Genomic DNA, 21,569 nt, shown 5'->3' with positions numbered 1-21,569 from the left:
GAGACACGTCTCCGGTCAATAACCAATAGCGGAACCTGGATGTTCATATTGGCTCCCACATATTCTACGAAGATCTTTATCGGTCAAACCGCATAACGATATACGTTGTTCCCTTTGTCATCGGTATGTTACTTGCCCGAGATTTGATCGCCGGTATCTCAATACCTAGTTCAATCTCATTATTGGCAATTCTCTTTACTCGTTCCGTAATGCATCATCCCGCAACTAACTCATTAGTCACATTGCTTGCAAGGCTTATAGTGATGTGCATTACCGAGAGGGCCCGGAGATACCTCTCCGACAATCGGAGTGACAAATCCTAATCTCGATCTATGCCAACTCAACAAACACCATCGGCGACACCTGTAGAGCACCTTTATAATCACCCAGTTACGTTGTGACATTTGGTAGCACACAAAGTGTTCCTTCGGTATTCGGGAGTTGCATGATCTCATAGTCATAGGAACATGTATAATTTATGGAGAAAGCAATAGCAACAAACTAAACGATCATCGTGCTAAGCTAATGGATGGGTCAAGTCAATCACATCATTCTCTAATGATGTGATCCCATTAATCAAATGACAACTCATGTCTATGGTTAGGAAACATAACCATCATTGATTCAACGAGCTAGTCAGGTAGAGGCAAACTAGTGACACTCTGTTTGTCTATGTATTCACACATGTACTAAGTTTCCGGTTAATACAATTCTAGCATTAATAATAAACATTTATCATGATATAAGGAAATATAAATAACAACTTTATTATTGCCTCTAGGGCATATTTCCTTCATAACAACACCCGCTGCTCAGGGCCAATGTCCTTTCCCCCTCTTCTAGGCCGAGCCGACCATGGATGTGTGACAAAAAAGACCAAGCATGTTGACGGTTCAGCGGCGATGAACGAGAACACATTGTGAGGGGAAAGGAGCACATAAACATAAACATTCCGGAGAGGGCGTCGAAGGTAATGCGGTCAAAACGAATAAATCACAAATCAACATATTTCAATTTCCTAGTGGCCGAAAATGTCGGAGATTCAATAAAAAATTTAAAAGGGAGAAAAAACAAATCTTAGTAGATTTGATATATGTTCAAGGCCCACACCATCATGACATTTACAAAGGAAACCCATCCATCGAGAAAATTCCAAGGCTAAGACCAAGTCAAAACTGGGCACTCAATCAAAATCAAAGTCCTCGGCTGAATGGGAGGCCTCCAATCCTACCTTAGTGATATAGAAAATATAACCTCACGCATGTGACAACTATTAAAATAATGTCAGAAAGAACGGGTGCGACAACACACGCCATCATGGGCTAGTAATATGATGCCCAAGGTCGGTTTATAATTTTGGCCATGGTCGAGGCGTCACAACCTTACAAAAGTCCTTTTGAATACAAATCTAAAAACACTTTTTGACACATGGGTAAATATTATTTTACTCATCTACCATTTTAATTAAAAAATGCATGGTTAAATTTCTATCTACATTTATTTAAAAAACACATTGCATATTATGCTCTTCCTTGAGTTAGACGAAACCACAAAATCCTTTGTGATGGGAAACTTTTGCTACAAAGACAATCTCCACATGCGACCATTGTGCCTACCTTGATCTAGCCCACACATGTGATTTCTTCCCATTTTTATATGTTTTTTCTCACTGAAGGACCTCTTAGAGATGCCAGGGGGTCGTGTATGCTTTTATAATATTGAAAATAATAAAACAAAAAATCCTCCAGATGCATGTGGATAAAAATAGGAGGATGAAAGAAAAGGCATTGCTATTTCAAGGATGGTGTAATAAAAGGTATTCCTATTTATAGGTTTTGAGGAGAGCGGAGAGTTACTTGCGATTCTTTCTCCATCACCATCCTCGCCATCTCTTCTGCTGCGAAAAGAACAACAAACAATCCAGTCAATCAAATGGGTTCTCGATGGATCCGACCCGAGGTATGTAATGATAATTTAGGTTATCCATTTGCGGATGCAAATCAAGCACATTACTTGTTTTTATCTGAAGTTTATACCTATTTCTATTGGTTTTCCAGAGTCATTACTCTTCTTCTTATACTTCATTTGGTGCCTTACGAGCAATCAAGTAATTATCCGATCTATAGTGTCTAAAGAAATATACATGTTTTGTTGATTGCTGCCTACATATGATTTGTTTCATTTGTGTATGCAAAAACTTATCAAGGATCAATCAACACATGGGAGGATTATTTGATAATTGCCAACCATGATTTGTTATTGCATAGGTCATTTGTGTCACATGTCTTATATTTCATATGCATCAAAGAACCTCGACAATATTTTGATTTAGCCATAAACGTAAACACACATGACCAAAATGTATGGTAAACGAAATCTCAGAGATTTTGTTTGTGTTCATGTTGGCATAGGAAAACCATACATAGTCATACAACAAAGTCATGTTGAGTCACACGACATGCCTCCTTCTACCCATAACATCATAATATGCAATTCATCATGTCAATGCCTGATTAGTGATTCAAACATCCAGGTGTACCCACTGTTCGCGACGACCGGCGTGGCCGTCGGTATTTGTGTGATGCAACTTGTGCGCAATATCACCACCAACCCTGAAGTCAGGTACTACAAAAACAAAACAAAACTTCCATCCATATTCAGGACTCCACATTTCGACACACCGCACTTGATCAATTTTTCTACCATCACTCAAGATTTGATTTAAAGTTGTTTTTGTGTGAAACAACCGAGGGATGTACATGCAGGGTGACAAAGCAGAACAGGGCAGCTGGGGTGCTAGAGAATCATGATGAAGGGAAGAGGTATTCCCAACACGGGGTGCGCAGGTTCTGGCTCTCCAAGCGTCGTGACTACATGCATGAACTGGACAATGTGCCCACCGACCGGAATTAGATCCAATTACGGGTCGTCCATGAGAAGAGGCCACCGTGTTTTCTTCATCCATCACACACATATGCATACTACAAGAACAAACGTGCTCCGCCACGCTTGCTATTATTGTTGCCTCCCTTTGTTTACTATATCCGTGTAGTCATGCATGTATGTTTTTGTGGCTGAAAAGACTATTTTGCTGTTTTATTTGATATGATATGGTCACACATTTTAACATCTTGTAGTTTATTTTTCTTGCCAAAAAACAACGAACTCATGATCAATCAAAAGCCTCATATAGAAAAATGTCTAACCAAATTCTTTGTAGGGGCAAACCAAGGCTAAAACCAAGTTTATTAAAAAAAAAAGAGAACATAGCCAAGTGGCTATTAGTGTACCACCAACCTTATTTTCTTCAGAATCACTCAACTATATAGACTACGATCCCCTAGCCCTACTCGATTTGGCACCCTCCACTCGCATCGGCAAAATCAACCTTCTGCCTAGAACAAAAAGAGGTTGATCGGAGAAATTTTTGACTAAAGTGTCACATCATTGTTGTCAAAGTTCTCGTCACCAATTCATTTCGTGGATCCAAAATGGCAAATAGTAAATCCACTATCCACGTGTATTCCTTTTTTCCGTCACCAATTCATTTGTTTACAAAGGGTATGTATTAGCGAAAGTTTATATGCAGAGTTCACATTTTTTTTCTGCTAACAAGAAAATAAAGAGTTTACATCTTTATGCACTCCTCCGATACAAGGCCAATTTTTTTAACTTTGTTGAGGGTTTGAAACATCATTTGCAAATAAAGAGAATCATGGAGTGGTAAAGTTGCGGCGAACTCTTTGGTTTCTTCGGCAGTTATTATTTTCGCCATCACTTCGCCTTGTCACCTGCCGTTCACGTTCGTTCCCCAATCCCCACTACCGGGTCCGATCCAATTCCATGACGCGGCTTTCACGGACCTCCCACCACCCACACCCAAACCCGCCACCGCCCACCCCTCTCCCCTCCCCCGGCCATCCCCTCCCCTCCTCCCTCCACTAAACCCTAGACCACGCGCGCGCCCCAACCACTCCCCAATCCTCTTCCCCCCACCCAAGCGGCGTATCCGGCGCCGCCGCCGCCATGGGGGCCCTCGCGGCGTCGACGTCGGCGGGGGACTGGCTCGTTGAGGACGACATCCTCCTCAAGAACGCCATCGAGGTAGGTAACCGACGCCCCCGTAGCCCCGGATCGCGGCGGCAATCGCCCAATAGCCCTCCGTGTAGACGCGTTGGTTAGGTCGGCTTCGATTGAGTTGTCCAATTGCTGTTCTTGGGTGGTTTACTGCCCGCCGGAGCACCATGGAGCCAGAGGGGCCCTGCCCGTTAGTCAGAATGCTTAGTCCCCACCAGGCCTTGCAAAATTCCTGCGCCCGTGATTCTTGTTATCCGTTACTCGCAAGATTCTTGGACTCCCCTGTTGTTTACAGCAAATCTTCTTTGCTTTCTTTGTGTTTCAATTGCATAGGGGTGGTGCTCTGCAAGTCTGCACTACACAGTGCTTGGGTAGTTCTCGGGCATTGCTGTTTCTTACAGCCAATGTTTTTTATTTCATTTTGCGTTAGAAGGAAGCGTGTCGCTCTGCAGCACATAGGAGTTAACTGACAGCATGATGTAATCAGAAATTGGTGCCTCGTGTGATTGGCTTGAAACAGTTCCCGTTGTGCGTCTTTTGGTCCCGCGACAATCTTCTTTTAACCTTTGAGTCTGTAATGTTACAAGTGTTTAACCTTCTGTAAAATTTTGCATTGCTATATAATTGTTAAATTTATTCGAGACATGTTATACTGTATTCGCACATGTCAGCTTATTGGCCATGCAACAATCAAATTTGTTTGCGTAAAAAAAGATGGCATGAAGAGATAGGCCTAATGAGTGCTTTTTTATTATACCAGTGAACAAAAATGAGAAAAGCTGCTCTGGCAATTGCTTATGAAATTCTGAAATCTGAATTTATGACTGCCCCCCTGTTTACTACTAATTGTTAAAATAATAATTTTGATACCTGTAGACTGGTGCCTCTTTGGAGTCCTTGGCAAAAGGAGCTGTATGTTTTTCCCGTAAATTTACCCTTCAAGAAATACAAGATCGTTGGACGTCATTGCTATATGACCCAGAGATCTCAGCACAAGCTTCTGCTCGGATGGTTGAGTATGAGACTGAACTTTCCACTTCCAACCCTGCCAAGCTACATAAACTTGTCAACTCGAAGGCAAAAGATTTCTCATTTCAGAAGCGGAAAATAGAGAGTGTCAAGAATTTATACTATGCGATGAGAAAGAGAGTATGCAATGAACCCTGTAACACCAATGACCTTGGTTTTCTCATTGCCCCTTGTTCTTGCATGGTGATTGGCGGGGAGTGTGTCTGCGGAGGCGTACCTAAACCTTCACATGATCAGCATGTAGTTCAAAATATTGAACCAGGGATGAATACAGTGAGCTGCTATGGACAAGCAGGTGGAAGCTACAGTGGTGCACAACAGACACATCCTGAAATAAATGGCCATTCTTTCCATGCACAGCATCCTGGGAGCATGATAAAAGATGAGGATGCCACCAATAATGCACCATATGTCTATTCAGATGTTCAAATGTATGACGCCTACACGCAAAAAGTTCCTGAGCCTAGTGAAGTGAACAATGTCTCTCTTAGAGGTATCACAGATTTTCAGGATTCTATGCAGTTTCAGCAATTGGCATCTAGCAACCAATGTGGCAATGAAGTAGCAGAATCAAAAGAAATGTTGATTACTGATCAAGTTGGAGTTGAACACGTCCATTTCCCTGCTAATAACAGCGGAGAAGCAATCTGGAACGGGGTTGATGAAACAAACACACTTACTCTTGCTGATGGTAAGAAAATAAAGACAGGCAACAGAGACCCTCTAGCATTGCAAGCAGATGGTGGGATTTGCATGCCTGGTTTAGATGATGCAGCAATGCCAGAAGGTGATTACATGGATTTTCCCTTTTTCAGTAACAGTGATGAGTTTGATCTCCTGAACGGTGAAAATTTTCTGAATTCTCCACATGATACGAATCAGGAAGACTTGGATGATCCTGATCCAAAAGGTGTACTGGGTGCAGACTCCGTCATGCAGAATATGTTGCACCCTGATGAGGCCAACATTTGCTATGATCAGGTAGATTCAGGCCATGTACATCATAACGTTGAGGGTGTTTCGGAAACGATCCTGGTCCCTACTACACCTGAAGTATGTTATCCTGGCCCGTATGCGGAATGCATGTTAAATACGGAAGATCCTGAAATCCCTTGCAATGACGATGCTAGTACACATGGCGAGTTTTCTCCCCTGCGCCCTACTGCTTCTTTTGCGCGGAACTCCGAGTCTCCATTCCCCCCTGCAACTAGCTCTCCATTAAAGGCTGAGCATTCCAATGCGAGTGATTTGGTCCAAATAAAGAGAGGAGATATGGCAAATGCCCAATCTCCATCACAACCAATGAAGCTTAGCCCATCCACTTCAGAACAAAAAGAAGGTTCAGTGGTACTTAATAAAGGTTGCATCCTAGGAGCTATACCCTCTGAAGGTCCTTCAACTTCCAGTGCACTTATGCATGGTAATATTGACACGAATGATGAGAGCACATGCATGCTAGCTTTACCTGCTATTCACCCATCTGGATTTGGTGAAGGACCATCGTGCAGTTTAGGACAGCACGATTTTTTTGATAACTCCCAAAGTTTGATGTTGTTCAATCCTGTTCAAGTGCCTGATCACATGAATTACAGCTCACATGACAATCAGTCAGAACTGCAAGATGCCTCTGCTCTACAGAACTGTATGCCATCACATGCATTGCCAGATGTGGGTCTTCAAGACCCTATTGCGGCCGCACCGGCATCAGCTCCACCAGAAGAATGCTTGGACATTGAAAATGATATTCCAAACTACTATGATTTAGAAGCCCTGGTATGTACCTGTTAACTTAGATAATAGAGCCTTTCACCGTGTTACTTCTGATTCACCCCTTTCGGTTCATTGCAGATACTTGATCAGGATCTAATCCCATGGGACCAGGCTGATTCATCTCACCCTGCAGGTAAATACGAACCATCCATTAAATTATTCTGAATGTGGTTAAGGATGTGCTACATTAATATATGCAAGTTTTTATAGAGATGCACATCTTAAGGCTAGCATGAATAACATTATGATGACAAAGTTGTCCAAAAAAATGTATTGTGCTAAACTACGAGTCCTATTGTGCTGAAATAATGGTCCCATTGTTGTAGTACTTCACTATCAGTGTTTATAGTCACTAAAAATGAGACTAGTCATCAGTTCGTCATACGGGTGGGGTATTGGTCAGCTAGTAGGCTTAAGGAGGAAAATATATTCTGGTCTGGGTTCTGGCACTAGTGTAAGGTGTGTGGACCCACTTAACTGGATGTGGTGTGGCCCTTTCCCTCTTAGTGGCAATTTGAATGCAAACTACGTGTCATAGAACAATAAAACTGATCAAGCTTAGCCCATGCACACCAAGAAGCGTGACTTGGTAGATAATTTGGCTCTTCAGCAAGATGTGCCTGATCAACATAGATGGCACCTAACTCAATCAGGGTCTTACACCAGTAAGTCGGCTTACAATGCTTATTTTCCTGGCTCCATCAAGTTTGCGCCATGGAAACGGGTTTGAAAATCATGGGCTCACTCTGCTGCAACTTCTTTATCTGTCCGGCAATCAAGAATAGATGCTGGACATCCGATCACTTGGCTAATATAGGGGCTGCCGCATCCTACTGCTTGTTCCTTTCGTGATCAAGAAGAGGAGACAATCCAACGTTATCCTTATTTCTTGTGTCTTTACAAGGCATGTTTGGATGGTTATCCTACAAAAATTGGGCGTGGCTGCTCTTGCCCCTTGACCTGATGTAACACGTTTCTCCAATTGTTGGTATAGTGCTGTCAGAAGTGTGCCCAAGGAATTGAAGAAAGGCCCCAACTCCCTCATCATCCTTGTGGCTTGGGAAATATCGAAACACCGCAATGCATGTGTGTTTGAGGGTGCCAGGCCTTGTATTCCATTAGTGTTATAGGCAGCTGCTTATGAGAGTGACTTCTGGTGTTTGGTTGGTACTTCAGCCCTCCATGAGCTACTCCCTGACACTTGGTCAGGGTGTGTTTGGGCGAGGTTAATTTTCTTTTGTTCATGGCGAGTCTGTTATTAGACCTCTGGGAGCTGGCCTGCTGGCATCTCCTTGTATTTCTTTCCTTAACGAAATGACACACAGCTCTCCTGCGTCGTTTGAGAAAAAAAGGGAAATTGATTGAGTTTAATTTAGAGCAATTTTATTTTTCTGGTACTTTGGACCTTGTATGTTATTAGCTACAGTTAGGCATTTGCGTACCATGTACAGGAGAAAAATAGCCTACTTACCATTATCTATGTATTTGCATGGCCAGTTTCCAGATTTGATCATCCAGAGAACAGGAAATCATTGATAAGGTTGGAGCAGGGTGCTCGGTCTTATGTGAACCGAGGTATCATGTCTCGAGGTGCCTTTGCAGTTATCTATGGACTGCACTTGAAGTACTACATAAAGGATCCTGAGGTAAATCCAACTGATGTTTTTCAGCTAATATGGTCCATCACATATAACGAGACACAACTCAGCTTCTCCAGAGTACGGAGAACTTATGTTCATACATCTGCGCTGAACAGTTGCATCGTTTAAATTTTGTGTTGTGTTCATATTCGCAGATAGAAACAATTCATATGTTTGGTTATTTGAACAGCATCACACTTGCTACTCACTAGCAGTTTGAAAACTCATCTATCTTGTTTCTGTCTCATAATTGAATGCTGATTGAATTCTTCATTTCTTCTAATTCAATCTTTAAATAGAGAGATACGACCAGGCTGGTTATTGTGTGGCTTTCACTTCCATTAATTTTTGGCAAATTGTCTTCTTTAACTTGTATGAAATACATAATATTTTCGCATTTGTGCATCTTGGCACCATTTCTGACTTTTAGTTGCATTTCTCTCTTCTTTTCTCAGGTTATTCTTGGAAGAGAGACAGAAGACGTGAAAGTAGACATAGATTTAGCAAAAGAAGGGAGGGCGAACAAAATATCTCGACGACAGGTATTTGCTTGAATATTTTTTTCCAAGTTAGTGAATTTTAGTTACAGTTCAGGAAATAGGTGATGCCTAAAATATGATGATAAATATCTATATCCTGCAGAGTCTTGTTTTTTTGTTTAGTTGGTTCTTCTGTTTGTGGTTAGCTCCGGAAGAAAATGTATTTTTAGCTCATCTGCCGGTCTTAGTGTAATTGGTGGCCACAGAAGGTCTACTCTGCCCTGACCCTGACAGCAGTAAAAGCTTTGTGTGTCATGCATTGTCCGAAGACATTTTGACGTGCAGGGCACATGTTTGTTTGAGCCAGTGGAGTTGCCGACTTTATTTAGTTGGCAATATTTTGGACTGGAAAAGTCTGGTGGGGGATGAATTATGTTTATCTAGGTCTCTTTTTTCACTCTAGGGTTGACTTGCATATTTATCTCAATGATTTGTATCATGCCTTTGTGTTATTAGTTGAGAAACTGTTAGTCTTAACACTTTGTGGCATTATACGATTCTGTGTATCTTGACTTGTTATGGATAGTTTTAAAAACATCTCCAGCTATTGATGTTGACCACACTTATATTATAGAATTGCGATTTTGTGGTATTCTACGATTCTGTGTATCTTGTAATTTGTACATCGTCTGACCATGCCGTGCTCCTGAAGTAGTTAACTGTTTTAAGTAATTAACAGCAGGCATCTCTGGTTACATCTGACCCCCAGTGGTTGCATCCACTAACCCCATTCATATGTTCTCCTTTAAGTTGCGAATTAGGGTATCATGCTGGTGAACTGCCCTAAATAGTGGACACCGTTAAGTTTTGCTAAATTCGTGCTATATTCTGAAAATCAGGCGGTTATCAAGATGGATAAAAGTGGGTCTTTCCATATCAAGAACATCGGGAAATGCTCAATCTTTGTTAATAGCAAGGAAGTGCCGAGCTGCAAAGGGATCAACTTAAGTTCTGATTCTTTAATCGAGGTACACAGATATCTCCTATTTCATTTTCCTGATTTAACTCTAGCCTCTTCATTTACGTTTTGTTTGTAACTTGGTGAGAAAGCTATTATCCTTCTAGTAAATATTCATGTTCTCTCTTTGTCTGGATTCTGATACAACTGCATTAAATGCTCCAGTTCTATGTTATTTCACAATAGAATCTTTGCAGAATGTCTGCAGTAATCCTAATAAACTGTATTACCCATTTACATACTGCATTTGGATTTTTTGAGCAACAATTGGGATATAGTTATGTGCCTGTGCCTGGAATTTGGACGGATAGTTTCAATGAATTTGTATAGAATAAACACTTGGCCATTGATGTAATTACCAAGAGAAGTAGAGATTTAACTAAAATCTCTATTGAAGCATGTGTTATTCAATGTTAACTTATCCTGGAGACCTGGTGTTTGCCAGTGAAATACTTATCATTATCTTAAAGAAAAGAAAAGCTTCATCATTCTGAGAAGGATTTTTATTCTAGATGGACCATTCATGCCTTATGCAAGGTCACAGCATATATCAAATTTTTTTGAACATGGACAATTTGTTGAGTGCACATCAGTGCCAGAGCTCTTACCGCTTAGAGTCAGGTACCAGTGTACTTGATCTAAGAGGTCACTTGCTATGTAGCAACGCAAGTGTAACATTTTAGGAGTTGAAGACTAGACCAAAGTGTAACACACGGACTAACGGAATGAATTATATTAAGAAAATTTATGATAAAATCGTAGAAACGCTTACATGCATGGGCCCTTTTTCAACTTCAAATGGGAAATAAAGCTGTATTAATTATTTAGACTAGCCATTTACTCTCTAACCAAGTGTTGGGCACATGCGTGCATGTGCTTTGTGAAGCATGTGAAAGATGAGGGTGGGTTGTGTCAGTCTGGTTAACTTTTCTGGTCGACTTAAATAACTTTGTTAATTTTCTACACATGTTTTCTTTTGCTGCAATGTCTGTTAGGTGTTTTATAAGCCGACAGATGTGATCTATAACTACAGTCCCTCAGCACTCACCACTCGCCCTTTTTGAAATGCTGAAACCTAAATGCTACTCCCTCCGTTCCTTTTATATAATGAAGTAATTGGGTTGCCACTAACTATCCAGCTGGCTACTAAAATAATGAAGGAAAACATAGTCGACAAAGATATATTGCTCACTCTTTTTTGATTCATCAGGAAGTTAGTGACTAATAATTTACACATGAATAGTATAACTTGCTCCCTCTGTAAAGAAATATAAGAGTGTAAACGCTCTTGTATTTCTTTACCGATGGAGTAGCATTGTACCAGTGTATCTGCCAGTCCCCCATTCCTTTGCCATTCTGTTGTCCCGTAATTACGCCACCCATTGTGCTTAGTATTTGAAATAGAGTAACTTGCATAGTTACAGGGATGATTGGTACTCGCCGATGAGGTGCTTGCAGCTGCTAGTACTTAACATGATGCTGGTCTCATTTAGCTGTCGATTTTCCCTGCAGATAAAGGAGATGAGGCTGATCTTCCACTTGAATCAGGACGCTGTGAGGCAGTACATCGCCCGCACCCCAAAGCTCCAGTACTCGTCGTACCAGCCGGGTTTCTGAGCCCGCTTGCCAAGGCGCCCAATGAGCAGAGCAGCGAGCAGCGTATCTGCGTTGCTGCCAGTAGTTAGCGTGTCAGAGTGAGGGGCGCCCTGCCCTTGGAGGGCATCCACGTTTTAGAGTAGAGTGTGATTATTATCTCGATAGTTGTTCTCGGTACTTGGGATGTGTGTACATACATGGCAACATGTGTAAAATGTTGACTGGTTTCTGTTCCGTTCGTTTTAGTGAAGCACAAGTACTTGTTGAGTGTAGCAAGTGGTGGCGATTGCCTGCCTTTTTCCTTTGGTACTTTGGTAGGCTGTGGCGTGGTGTGGTGGCCTGTGCCAGTAGGAAGAGGTGCGTTGTACTTCCTCCGGTCCTTCTTACTCTGTATATTAGAATTCTCTGCAGTCAAACTTCACAAAGTTTGACCATATTTATATAAAAAAATATCAACATCTGCCGTGCTAAAGTTATATAATATGAAACTTTAAGTCATGACACATCTAGTGGTATTGATTTCAGATTGTGATTGTTGACATTTTTTTCTATAGAGTTGGTCAAACTTTACGGGGCTTGATTTGAGTCAAATCTTATATGCAAACTAAAAAGGACCGGAGGGAGTTCTCGCAGCAAGTGCGGGTGGAATAAACGGAGGAGCGTGAAGGGAGATTCCGTGGGAGGACCGCGGCGGAATGCACCTCCGGGAGAAACCATTGGGCTGGCACATGTGTGTGTGGCGGATTATAGGCAGAAGAGGACAGTGGTTTTACACGGCATCGGTTCATGCCAAAGTAGCGTTTTTTTCTAGAAAGAAAAGGCAGCAGCTCTGGCTTTCTTTACTGGTGAGAGCGAGTGTGAAACCATTTTAGGAACGGGAAAGAAATTTGGTGTGCACGGCACGGAGATGTTGCTGGGAACTTTTGTAGGGCCACTTTTCCCTCTTTTCTTTTGGGTGTTTAGCCGTTTAGGTCAAGCGGGATTGGTGCAGTTGTTCCGTTGGCACTTGGCAGCAACAGCACGGTACCTACTACTCCGTAGCTCAATTTTTCTCATCTCAAAAGAAAAGAAGTCCGTAGCTCAACCGAACCAACACAACCACCCAACCGCTCATCATGCGTCTGATTGCGTTGCGTCGACAGAAAACACCGGCCACAGCCGCCATCAGACGTCAACTCATCAAATTACTCAACGAACGCACCCGGGCTTGTCGATCGGAACCTGCCTTTGGCTGGCGGGGAATCAGTTGACATTGAGGCACGCAGCCAGCTTCAACTTGGAGAAGTAGCATTTTTTTTCTTTTGCGAAAAAGAAGTAAGCATTCTCTGCCTCAGCCCCGTCTTGTTGAGGGTGAATGAAACCATGTCACCCGCGAAAAAAGAAGAAGAATTCTTGATGAGACGCCGGTGGCGGTCATAAGTCGCCACCTCTTGATCTTATCTTAGCAAAGAATGAGAAGTATGGCTTGGCTAGGGAAGTAGCAGTAGTAGTAGTGGCAGTTAGTGTGATTTCTTGGAGAACTTTTTTGGCTTTGTCATTTTTCCTTGCTTTGGAGAGCTAAAGGGGGATATATGCGGATCGATGAGAACAAGGTTAATTTCTTTATAGAAAACAAATGCATTGCATTGTGTGTTGTGTGTGTGTGTGTGTGTGTATCCCAGCTTACTTTGTAACGACAGGCCTTTACTATTTCCTCCAAGAATGCATTGCATTGCATTGCAAACACCCGTGAGGCCGTGACACAGGAGTAATAACGCATCAAAAGTTTTCTTCAAAAAAAAAGAAGCAGTGGCAAACGCATCCGGTGACGAGACTCGTGGCGCCTCTAGCTATGCATATGCTATGCTCTAGGAGGTAGAGTGGTACACGAGCTAGCAAGTCGGCAGTGCGGCGAGTCACCAAGGAGAAGGAAGGAAGCCTGGACACGCACGGCGCCCCGCACCCTACCCTCCACCGGCCGCAGCTATAATTGCCTCCCCTCCCTCCCCTCGCGGTTGCTTCGGTTCAGAGTTCGTTCAGCAGTACCCCCACCCCACCGCTCGCGCTCGCGCTCGCGACGACGAGACAGACAAGCGCGGACAGAGCCAAGGAACCATGGGCTCCTTCCTGTCGTCCTTGTGGACCCCTCCGCCGCTCCCCGGCGACGACCCCGACTCCGCCGTCGTCGCCGTCCACTCCAAGCCCGCCTGGGACCGGCACTGGGAGGCGCACCGGAACGCGTCCAAGCTGGTCCGTCCCGTTCCTCCTCTTCCTTATGAGTAATCAATCCCCTGCCTGCAGCGCGCTCCTCCGGATCTGACGGGCCCTGCTAATCTGCTGCGCTTGCCCCGGCAGATGGTCATCGACTTCTCCGCCTCCTGGTGCGGGCCCTGCCGCTTCATCGAGCCCGCCTTCAAGGAGATGGCCTCCCGCTTCGCCGACGCCCTCTTCGTCAAGATCGACGTCGACGAGCTCGCGGTACCCACCTACCTACCGCCTCCTTCCCGCTTCCTCTTGCTCCTGCTTGCTTGTCTTCCGCGCTCGTCTACTAGTAACGCCACCGAATTGTTAATCTGGCTTGGGCCTTCGTGGAATTGGGAAGGGGGGAGGCTCTGGTTTGGTTCCGTCTTGGAGAAATAGGTAGCTCACGCCTTTGGTTCGGTGAATTAGATAGATCCCAGTTTCGCCCAGTCATCCAACAAAAAGAATATATCCATCCCTGTTCCACTGTGTATTTGGGAGGAATCGTCACTAGTGCTTAGCTCCGGTAGATTTGGATGCATCGTGTGCTAAGCCGGATGTCTGATTGTATTTGAATCTGTGAGTGCTTGGGCATATAGAAATCAAATGCATTGAATCAAAATCGGCGGAGGTAGGACTAGATTGTGCACATGGGATCTCACTTGATGCTAATTAAGACTTCTCCCAGTAGGAGTAGGACCAATCAAACATCGAATACTTGCAAATAGAGGCTTGCTCGATTTAAAGCACACATTCCACATATTTTTCCTTGTTAGAAGGGAGAGAGATGGATTGTTGCGGAATATGATGGATGCTGTATTGAGCCTCTCGGGCGGTTTATATAGAGTACAAGGCTTGGAGGGCAAGAAGCCTCTCGTAGAGATAAGGCAGAAGATGATTATAAATCATAGTCTACCATATACAAAGATATGCCTATATACTCTAACATCCCCCCACAGTCATAGCGGTAGTGATGCAGACAATAGGAGCGTCGCGGACAGTCAGACTGGAGAGAATAGCAGCCGATAGACTGACATCCCCCTGCAGTCATAGCGGTAGCGTCGTGGACGGTGTCGTGTCGCGGACGCATTGACTGTAGAGTAAGCCGACGAGTTGCTCAAGCGGATGATAGCCCTTTGTGCCGATGTCGAGGTAGCCGAGAGCGTAGGATGGTGTAGCCGTGGTTGAGGTAGCCGTGCGAAAAACGCCGTGGTCGATGTCGGATCGGGGTAGCCGGTGTCGAGATAGTCGCCGTGGAGTCGCAAAAGAAGAGCAGCAGCGGCGGCGGCGGCCTAAGGAGGCGGCGGCGGCTAGAGAAGAAGCGCGGCGGCGGTGCTCGAAGTAGGTGATAATGAACCTGACAGTGTGACGAAGACCGGCGTGGACGGTGACGTTCCCGCGCCAAGGGAGGCTGCGCGGCGCATATCACGTGGAAGTCAACGCGCGTGGACGGCGGTGGACCGCGGGCCGCAACGTTACGGCTTGAAGGGGCGACGCAACGGCGGCGGGCAGGTCGGGGCGACGGCAAGGAAGACCTCAGGGCGGTTGCAGGGATCATGTGCCACACTCGCTACGGCCCGACGGGGCGACGCAGCGGCAGCGCGAGGGTCAGTGCAGCGTCGGGGATGGCCTGGAGCGGACGGCCTCGGTGCGGCGGTTGACCGCGGGCCGCGGCACTACGGCCCGAAGGAGAGGCCGGTGCGTTAGGTGGTGGCCGAGTGGAGGACCGCCGGGCGGCGAGATGCTCCCAAGGACGGCAGCGGGGGCGCCTGATTGTAGCGCCTGCAATTTTTTAGATGATCCACGATGAGGTTTCATGTGCGTGTGTTTGAATTTAAGAAGCGGCAGGAGGCAGGATATGATGCATAGAAGGAAATCATTTGCGTGATTTCAGCATCAGGATCATTGTCTTCCGTGACTGTAGGGGACGCGGGATCGCAGCGGGCGCAGCCTCTCCTGGTGGAGTGCGGTCAGTCATTGGAAATTGCTAAGTGCACACCATAAAGATATTAGATAAACGATGAACGTTAGATTTAGACTTATGGACCTAATCGTGTGGTGTAGATTGGTTCGTGCGGGGTTGTGGGACTAATTATGGGGTACACGTAAGAAAGTTCTTGTTCGATTGTTTAATAGTAGTGGAGATGGAGATCAAGCCTCTTGTGTCAGCTTATGCATTCAGAGCAGAATGCTTTCCTGTTCTTCAGAAACTGAAGCGATTTGTTTTCTTAATGTTAATGTACTGGGATTTCGCAGGAGGTTGCAAAGACATTCCGCGTAGAGGCGATGCCGACCTTTGTACTGGTGAAGGGCGGGCAGGAGGTGAGTCGTGTGGTTGGGGCTAAGAAGGATGAGCTCGACAGGAAGATCAAGACGTTCATCTCATCGTCCTGATCCTAGCTTAATTAACCTGCACTCCAGTTGTAGTGCCAGGTTCTGTCTTCTCGACCCCAGTGGCAGGGGGCTCCTATGGTTTCCCCATGGTGTAGTACCAATCCTCCTAAAATGCTGCAAATCCGACGTAAAGTGGTAATAAAGGTTCTGAAACTTGGATCGTGTAAATGTGTAACTCTGGCCTGTCTTGATCTGTCACCTTTGGCAGTCAAGTGACCGGGATATAAAGTTTCTTACTGTTTTTTGGCATGTTTTTTTATCGTGATTCTCTCTCAATATATCGATCCTCAGTAGAAGCTATACAACAGCCAAGAAACTTTACAAGAGCTTGGTCAACAATGTGCTTCAGATATCATTGCACTGTTTACCGTTTACTTGAGCAAAGCTAGGTTCTTGTAAAAAGTCGCACATAAGAATTATGCGCCAGTGAACCATCTCAGATCATCACATATTCCTGGTCTTGCACGCCAGGGGAAAAGACATACCCAAATATGTCGTCGCACTGCAGGTGTCCCTTCCATGCCGACGACTCGCCTGGATCATTGTTGATGCTGGCGCGCTGTCCCTTCTGCGCCGACGACTCGCCCGGATCATAGATGCTGGCGCACCTGTCACGCAGGCGGTAGGCATGAAGCCTGCCGAGGGGGTGGCCACCGTTCACGGCGGCGGACGGGCTGCGCGCACAGCTGATCCTAAGCTCGTCCTCGACGAAGCAGACATGGCTCTCCTTGATCTTGTCACCTCCAGCGGCGATGAGGAAGGCTCCGGAGCAGGCGTCCCCGACGAAGAGGGCGTGCCCACTGATGCCCCTGACCGGCACCCACGAGTCATCAGGCGCCGTCCCGTCGCTGGTCTCGAGCGCGTGCACCTCGAACTTAACTGCCATGTGGTTCAATCGAATGAACCAACTGGTGACCTTGAGTAGCCTGGTCTTGCACTCCACCAGATACCGCCTCGATGGGTAGCCGTCACAGTCCGAGATCTTGGCCACATGCGTCGGTAGCTGCTGCTCGTGCAGCCTCTCCGGCTCGCGCCGGAGGAGGTCCAGCTTGCGGTGGTCGAGCACAACCAACTGGTCGCACGAATGGAGGGCATGTAGCTCCCCGTGGTAGAGTATGATATCGTGCAGGTACAGGGGAATTGATCCTATGCTGGTTGTCGCTGCCGCGGACCGTGCACATGGCCGCGATCAGGCAGCTCTCTGAGCCCGGGTTGGAGGACATGACCATCTTCAGGATGAGATCTTACTCCGCCCACGTCGGCAGCGGGATCCTAGCCTTGGAGAACAGGTTGAGCAGGAAGGGCCTGCACGGTCTGTCCGCCGGCACGAGTGCGACCCAATCTCCGAGGGAGCCACAGCAGCGCGTGGCGCGGGCGTCCTCGGGAAGGGACCAGACGCGGTGGATGGCGCCATCGGGGAGGCTGACGCAGTTGCCCGGGATGGCGAGCCACGGCGCCGGCGGGTGCGGCTGGCTGCGCCAGGCGGCGCGCCACGCGCGGCAGACGGCGCGGAAGCGGGCGCGGTCGGCGAACGACGGCAGCCAGCGGAGGACGTCGCCGATCAGGTCCTCCGGGAGATCGGCCCACGCGGCGCGCCGACGTTGCTTCTTCCCCATGACGGAGCGATGGATCGCGATCTGGGCTGCGTGCCCTAGTCAGGATCGAAGCCGAGAACTAGCGAGACGAGAAAAACTGGAGAACCAGCGAGACGAGAAAAACGTCGCAAGGGTCGACTGGAGTATATTCTTTTCGCCCGTTAGCTTTACAGGAATTAACGCCTAAGGCTACTTTTCCTTTTCTTTTCATGATAATACGTGTCTTATTTATACTCCCTTTATTCTATAATAATGTGCTACACCCGCCCTGGTTTATTGGTCCCCTTTGTATTTTATGTCATAATTTGACCTTAGATTTAACTAACAAAATGTTAATGCATGTCACCGCCATGCCATCCTTACTTGAACATGTTGGTTTTCAAATCCATCCCCAACCATAGGACCCAACGTCTCGTTGGGGAAGTATCTGAAGAATCTTTATTCAGCGCCGCCATCGCCGCCAAAGAAGCAAGACGATGAATAGCCTAAAAGCCTAGACTATGAAGGCCTAAAAGGTCGTCGGCGAAGGGGAGCCGCTGGTCCTGGCGGCTGACACGAGATCGCTTCTTCTTTCTTTCCCAAAAAAAGTTTTTTTCCTTGATCTGTCTTTGATTCCATTTTTATATTTGTCCACGTTGTATTATACTGTATAAGTTGAAAATTTCTTAAAAGTCCACCAAGAGCTTGCACATCCAAAAAATAAAATGCGCACGACAATCTTTGCTTTCCTGCAAAGGGCATATCGTTTACTTTTCAATGTTACTTCTATGCAAGAGTCAATAGTGTTCATCTCTATTCCATTCTTATTTATTCTCCACCTGGCAAGCATCATGTGGTAGAGAAAGATCTAGGCAGATATATCCAGTTGAATGTAGGTAATCATGAATTATTATTGTTGATATTATCCTTGAGGTAAATAAGTTGGGAAGTGAAAACAATAAACCCCCATATTCCTATGTATCTAACGGAAATGTTTATTTTCAAAAACATGCTTTAAGTGTTAGCAATCATAGAAGACTACTAGATCATAAAGGCTCGCTTTGCCACGCCCGTCCCTTAATGAAAATATAGATGCAGGGCATGCCTGCTCTCTCTACTAAAGATCACATGCTTAACAACATCATGATGAAAGGCAAATGGTATTTCAGCCCCCTAACTTCCGTATCAATTTATGGTAGAATTCATTGATTTATTTCCCAATTCTCCATCCCAACAGGAAAAATAAACATGATCCAAGCAAACCAATATAAGCATGGAACTCACAAAAGAAAAAATGGATAACGTTTAATGGGGCAAGATTTTTTCTCAACTGACTGCAAAACGAGGGCTCAAACCAATCAGTATGTGATTCCACAGCAATCCAAGCAAAGTGTATGGAGAGATGTGTTTACCTATGAAGCTGAGATTAGTGACGACGCATGTCAGCTTCAGTTATGGAATGGGAACGGATGCGCTGTACAGCTGCAAGGCATGGAGGCGGATGCAGGAGAAGGACAGTCGGCGCTGGACGACGATGACGGGGGCGGGCGCCGCGCTGCCATGGAGGAGCGCTGCAAGACATGAAATTAGAAAACAATACAGAAGGGGCTCCGGAGGAAGAGTATAGGAGGGTGAACAACACCGACGGGGACTCAGTCGTGCTCATGCAGCAGAAGCTTCCCGACGGCGACGGCGCATCATGGAGGATGAAACGGCGGCGCCTCGTGTAGGAAGGAACAGAGCAGCTGTTCGTTCGGGGGAATAGCGCTGGAACTTGGACGACCTGGCCTATTAGCGTGCGAATGAAAGACCTGGGCCTTGGACGGCCCGCTTAAGGAGAGAAACAGGAGCTCGTTCTGCGGAGCAGCAGCCTGCGAGACGGTTTGTCAAACGTGTGGACGATGTGGGATGACCGAGTCTATCTGCATCGTATGTTTGAGTGATCCAACGACTGAGAGACGAGAATCGCTGTGGAGGCTCCTAGCTCGCCCCGTTATACTGTTTCTCAATATGATGGTTAAGTATGCTGACTTGCTAAAATAAAAGCTCTTACATAGACTTTTTCTGAAAATATGATGCATTGTAAAAAGTTTATACTTCGTACTTCAACATTGTGAACGAATTGTTACTTGTTTATGAGAAGCTATATGCTGAATAATTGTTGCTATCATATTGATCATGATGCTACTATGTCTGTATTTTGTTTTATCGACACCTTTCTCTCTAAACATGTGGTCATAATTATTGAGTTCGGCTTTCATGGCAGATCAGGATACGCCAAGGAGGTGCGGCACGTCCGTACTCTTTAATAAATAGCTAGCCTAGGTTAGGGTTTAGACTTGGGTTTTGTTTAGAGAAGTTTAGTTATTGCTATTTATATTTGTCTTCGCTCGTAGCAGCTAGTGTGACCGTCAAGACATCCTATCGGAGCCCCATCTTGTGAGATTTATTTCATCTAGCATATCTGCAATTTCAGATTGCTATGGCTATTATTTTCTTGCATGTTCTTCGATTTGCTTGCAGGAAAAATCCTTCGTGGATAGGTCGATCGCTCCGTTGGCTCGGTCGATAACACCGTGGAGTTGGTTCAGCGATTGCCGTGGATATCAGTCGTGTACGGTTCCCTGTACGGTTGGTAGCCGGACGTGAGGGTCAAGTCCCCCAAAACCGTAGTTATCACTACAAAAAAAGACACATCCGTGACACTGTGCGCCGAACGATTTTTTTCCTGACATGCTTATGACACTTCTATGACAATAATTGTTGGGGATGTAACTATTTGTGTAAGCCGCCCAGGACGGGCCGGGTTACGTAGAGATGATTTATCATATGAAGCCCAAGACCAAGCATGAAGATGGCGGTTTAATAAAGGGTCTGAGGCCTACAGGCGACTTAAGGCCCATAGTGATATACCGCCGTGATGGCATGACTTGTATCATAAAGCAGAATTAACTAGTCACCGAGCCGGACACTGTTTATGAGCCGGCCGGGACTCTGAGGGCCGCAGGGCGTCAACCCGTGTATATAAGGGGACGACCCGGTGGCGGCTTAGGGCAAGAAACAACCCATCGAGAGCCAGGCATAGCGTATCTCGCTCCCTGGTCATCGAAACCTCAATAATCCCAACACAACTAGACGTAGGCTTTACCTTCACCGTAAGGGGCCGAACTAGTATAAACTCTCTCGTGTCCTTTGTCCCGATTAACCCGTTTAAGCTTCCTAGTTGCGATGGCTCCACGACTAAGTCCTTCTACGAGGACATCTGCCGTGACAATTTCACGACAGTTGGCGCCCACCGTGGGGCTGGCGCACGGTGGATTTGAGTTCTTGAAGGGCAACTTTGAAGGGCTCAAGGGATACGCTGTGGGACGGATGATCAAGAGTCGTCACGGCAAGATCTACATCGACGACGAAGGCTGGGGCCCCGACGCCGGCTCAATTGAGTACGGGTACTGGGTCCCCTTCGGCGGAATCCACGTTTTCATCGCCCGAATTGGTGAGCCAGGCCCTGAGCCGGACAACTGCACCGACCTCGTCGAGACGGCTCAGCGTGCGAGACCCGCCCGAGTTCAACCCGTCGTGAAGCGTGCCTTCGTGGGTTGCATCCACGGAGGGGAACTTTCTGAAAGATCCGTTGACGGTGGTGAGACGGCTGTCCCCTCCGATGGTGATTCGTCCACCGGTTCAACAGATTCGCTGTATCTATTGCAAGACGGCGGGCTTGGGGGCTGTTCCGATGGCAGCAGTATTCCGGACCCCTATGAGCCGCCAA

General features: G+C 46.0%; 3 protein-coding genes and 1 pseudogene across 3 annotated transcripts; 3 read left to right on the top strand and 1 right to left on the bottom strand.

The window, feature by feature from the left end:
* Nucleotides 1-1,832: 1,832 nt before the first annotated feature.
* Nucleotides 1,833-3,104, top strand: LOC125506164 (uncharacterized). The gene is made up of 3 exons (XM_048671026.2): nucleotides 1,833-1,959; nucleotides 2,534-2,622; nucleotides 2,766-3,104. The coding sequence occupies exons 1-3, from the start codon at nucleotides 1,933-1,935 to the stop codon at nucleotides 2,911-2,913; spliced, it is 264 nt and encodes an 87-aa protein (XP_048526983.1). The 5' UTR covers nucleotides 1,833-1,932; the 3' UTR covers nucleotides 2,914-3,104.
* Nucleotides 3,105-3,903: 799 nt separating this feature from the next.
* On the top strand, nucleotides 3,904-11,881 carry LOC125510982 (uncharacterized). The gene is made up of 7 exons (XM_048676266.2): nucleotides 3,904-4,104; nucleotides 4,954-6,879; nucleotides 6,955-7,009; nucleotides 8,374-8,522; nucleotides 8,972-9,058; nucleotides 9,895-10,023; nucleotides 11,526-11,881. Exons 1-7 carry the CDS (start codon nucleotides 4,027-4,029, stop codon nucleotides 11,628-11,630), a joined length of 2,529 nt encoding a protein of 842 aa, XP_048532223.2. The 5' UTR covers nucleotides 3,904-4,026; the 3' UTR covers nucleotides 11,631-11,881.
* Nucleotides 11,882-13,535: 1,654 nt separating this feature from the next.
* LOC125510986 (thioredoxin H2-2-like) lies at nucleotides 13,536-16,472 on the top strand. The gene is made up of 3 exons (XM_048676271.2): nucleotides 13,536-13,838; nucleotides 13,944-14,066; nucleotides 16,086-16,472. The coding sequence occupies exons 1-3, from the start codon at nucleotides 13,704-13,706 to the stop codon at nucleotides 16,221-16,223; spliced, it is 396 nt and encodes a 131-aa protein (XP_048532228.1). The 5' UTR covers nucleotides 13,536-13,703; the 3' UTR covers nucleotides 16,224-16,472.
* Nucleotides 16,473-16,551: 79 nt separating this feature from the next.
* On the bottom strand, nucleotides 16,552-18,425 carry LOC125510984 (uncharacterized; annotated as a pseudogene).
* Between the last annotated feature and the right edge of the window lie 3,144 nt (nucleotides 18,426-21,569).

The sequence above is a fragment of the Triticum urartu genome, chromosome 5A (genome assembly GCF_056163025.1).
Source record: "Triticum urartu cultivar PI428250 chromosome 5A, HENAU_Tu73, whole genome shotgun sequence".
Taxonomy (NCBI): Eukaryota; Viridiplantae; Streptophyta; class Magnoliopsida; order Poales; family Poaceae; genus Triticum; species Triticum urartu.
Note: the sequence above shows the minus strand (reverse complement) of the source record. Positions and strands in the feature narration are given on the sequence as shown.

What these genes read in the sequence shown, in the direction of transcription:
- LOC125510986 (XM_048676271.2), top strand. Translation starts at nt 13,704, where the DNA reads ATGGGCTCCTTCCTGTCGTCCTTGTGGACCCCTCCGCCGCTCCCCGGC. An exon ending in ACCGGAACGCGTCCAAGCTG is followed by an intron (nt 13,839 to 13,943) that starts GTCCGTCCCGTT and finishes TTGCCCCGGCAG; the next exon opens with ATGGTCATCGACTTCTCCGC. An exon ending in TCGACGTCGACGAGCTCGCG is followed by an intron (nt 14,067 to 16,085) that starts GTACCCACCTAC and finishes GGGATTTCGCAG; the next exon opens with GAGGTTGCAAAGACATTCCG.
- LOC125510982 (XM_048676266.2), top strand. Translation starts at nt 4,027, where the DNA reads ATGGGGGCCCTCGCGGCGTCGACGTCGGCGGGGGACTGGCTCGTTGAG. An exon ending in ACAAAATATCTCGACGACAG is followed by an intron (nt 9,059 to 9,894) that starts GTATTTGCTTGA and finishes TCTGAAAATCAG; the next exon opens with GCGGTTATCAAGATGGATAA. An exon ending in GTTCTGATTCTTTAATCGAG is followed by an intron (nt 10,024 to 11,525) that starts GTACACAGATAT and finishes TTTTCCCTGCAG; the next exon opens with ATAAAGGAGATGAGGCTGAT.
- LOC125506164 (XM_048671026.2), top strand. Translation starts at nt 1,933, where the DNA reads ATGGGTTCTCGATGGATCCGACCCGAG. An exon ending in CTCGATGGATCCGACCCGAG is followed by an intron (nt 1,960 to 2,533) that starts GTATGTAATGAT and finishes TCAAACATCCAG; the next exon opens with GTGTACCCACTGTTCGCGAC. An exon ending in ACCACCAACCCTGAAGTCAG is followed by an intron (nt 2,623 to 2,765) that starts GTACTACAAAAA and finishes ATGTACATGCAG; the next exon opens with GGTGACAAAGCAGAACAGGG.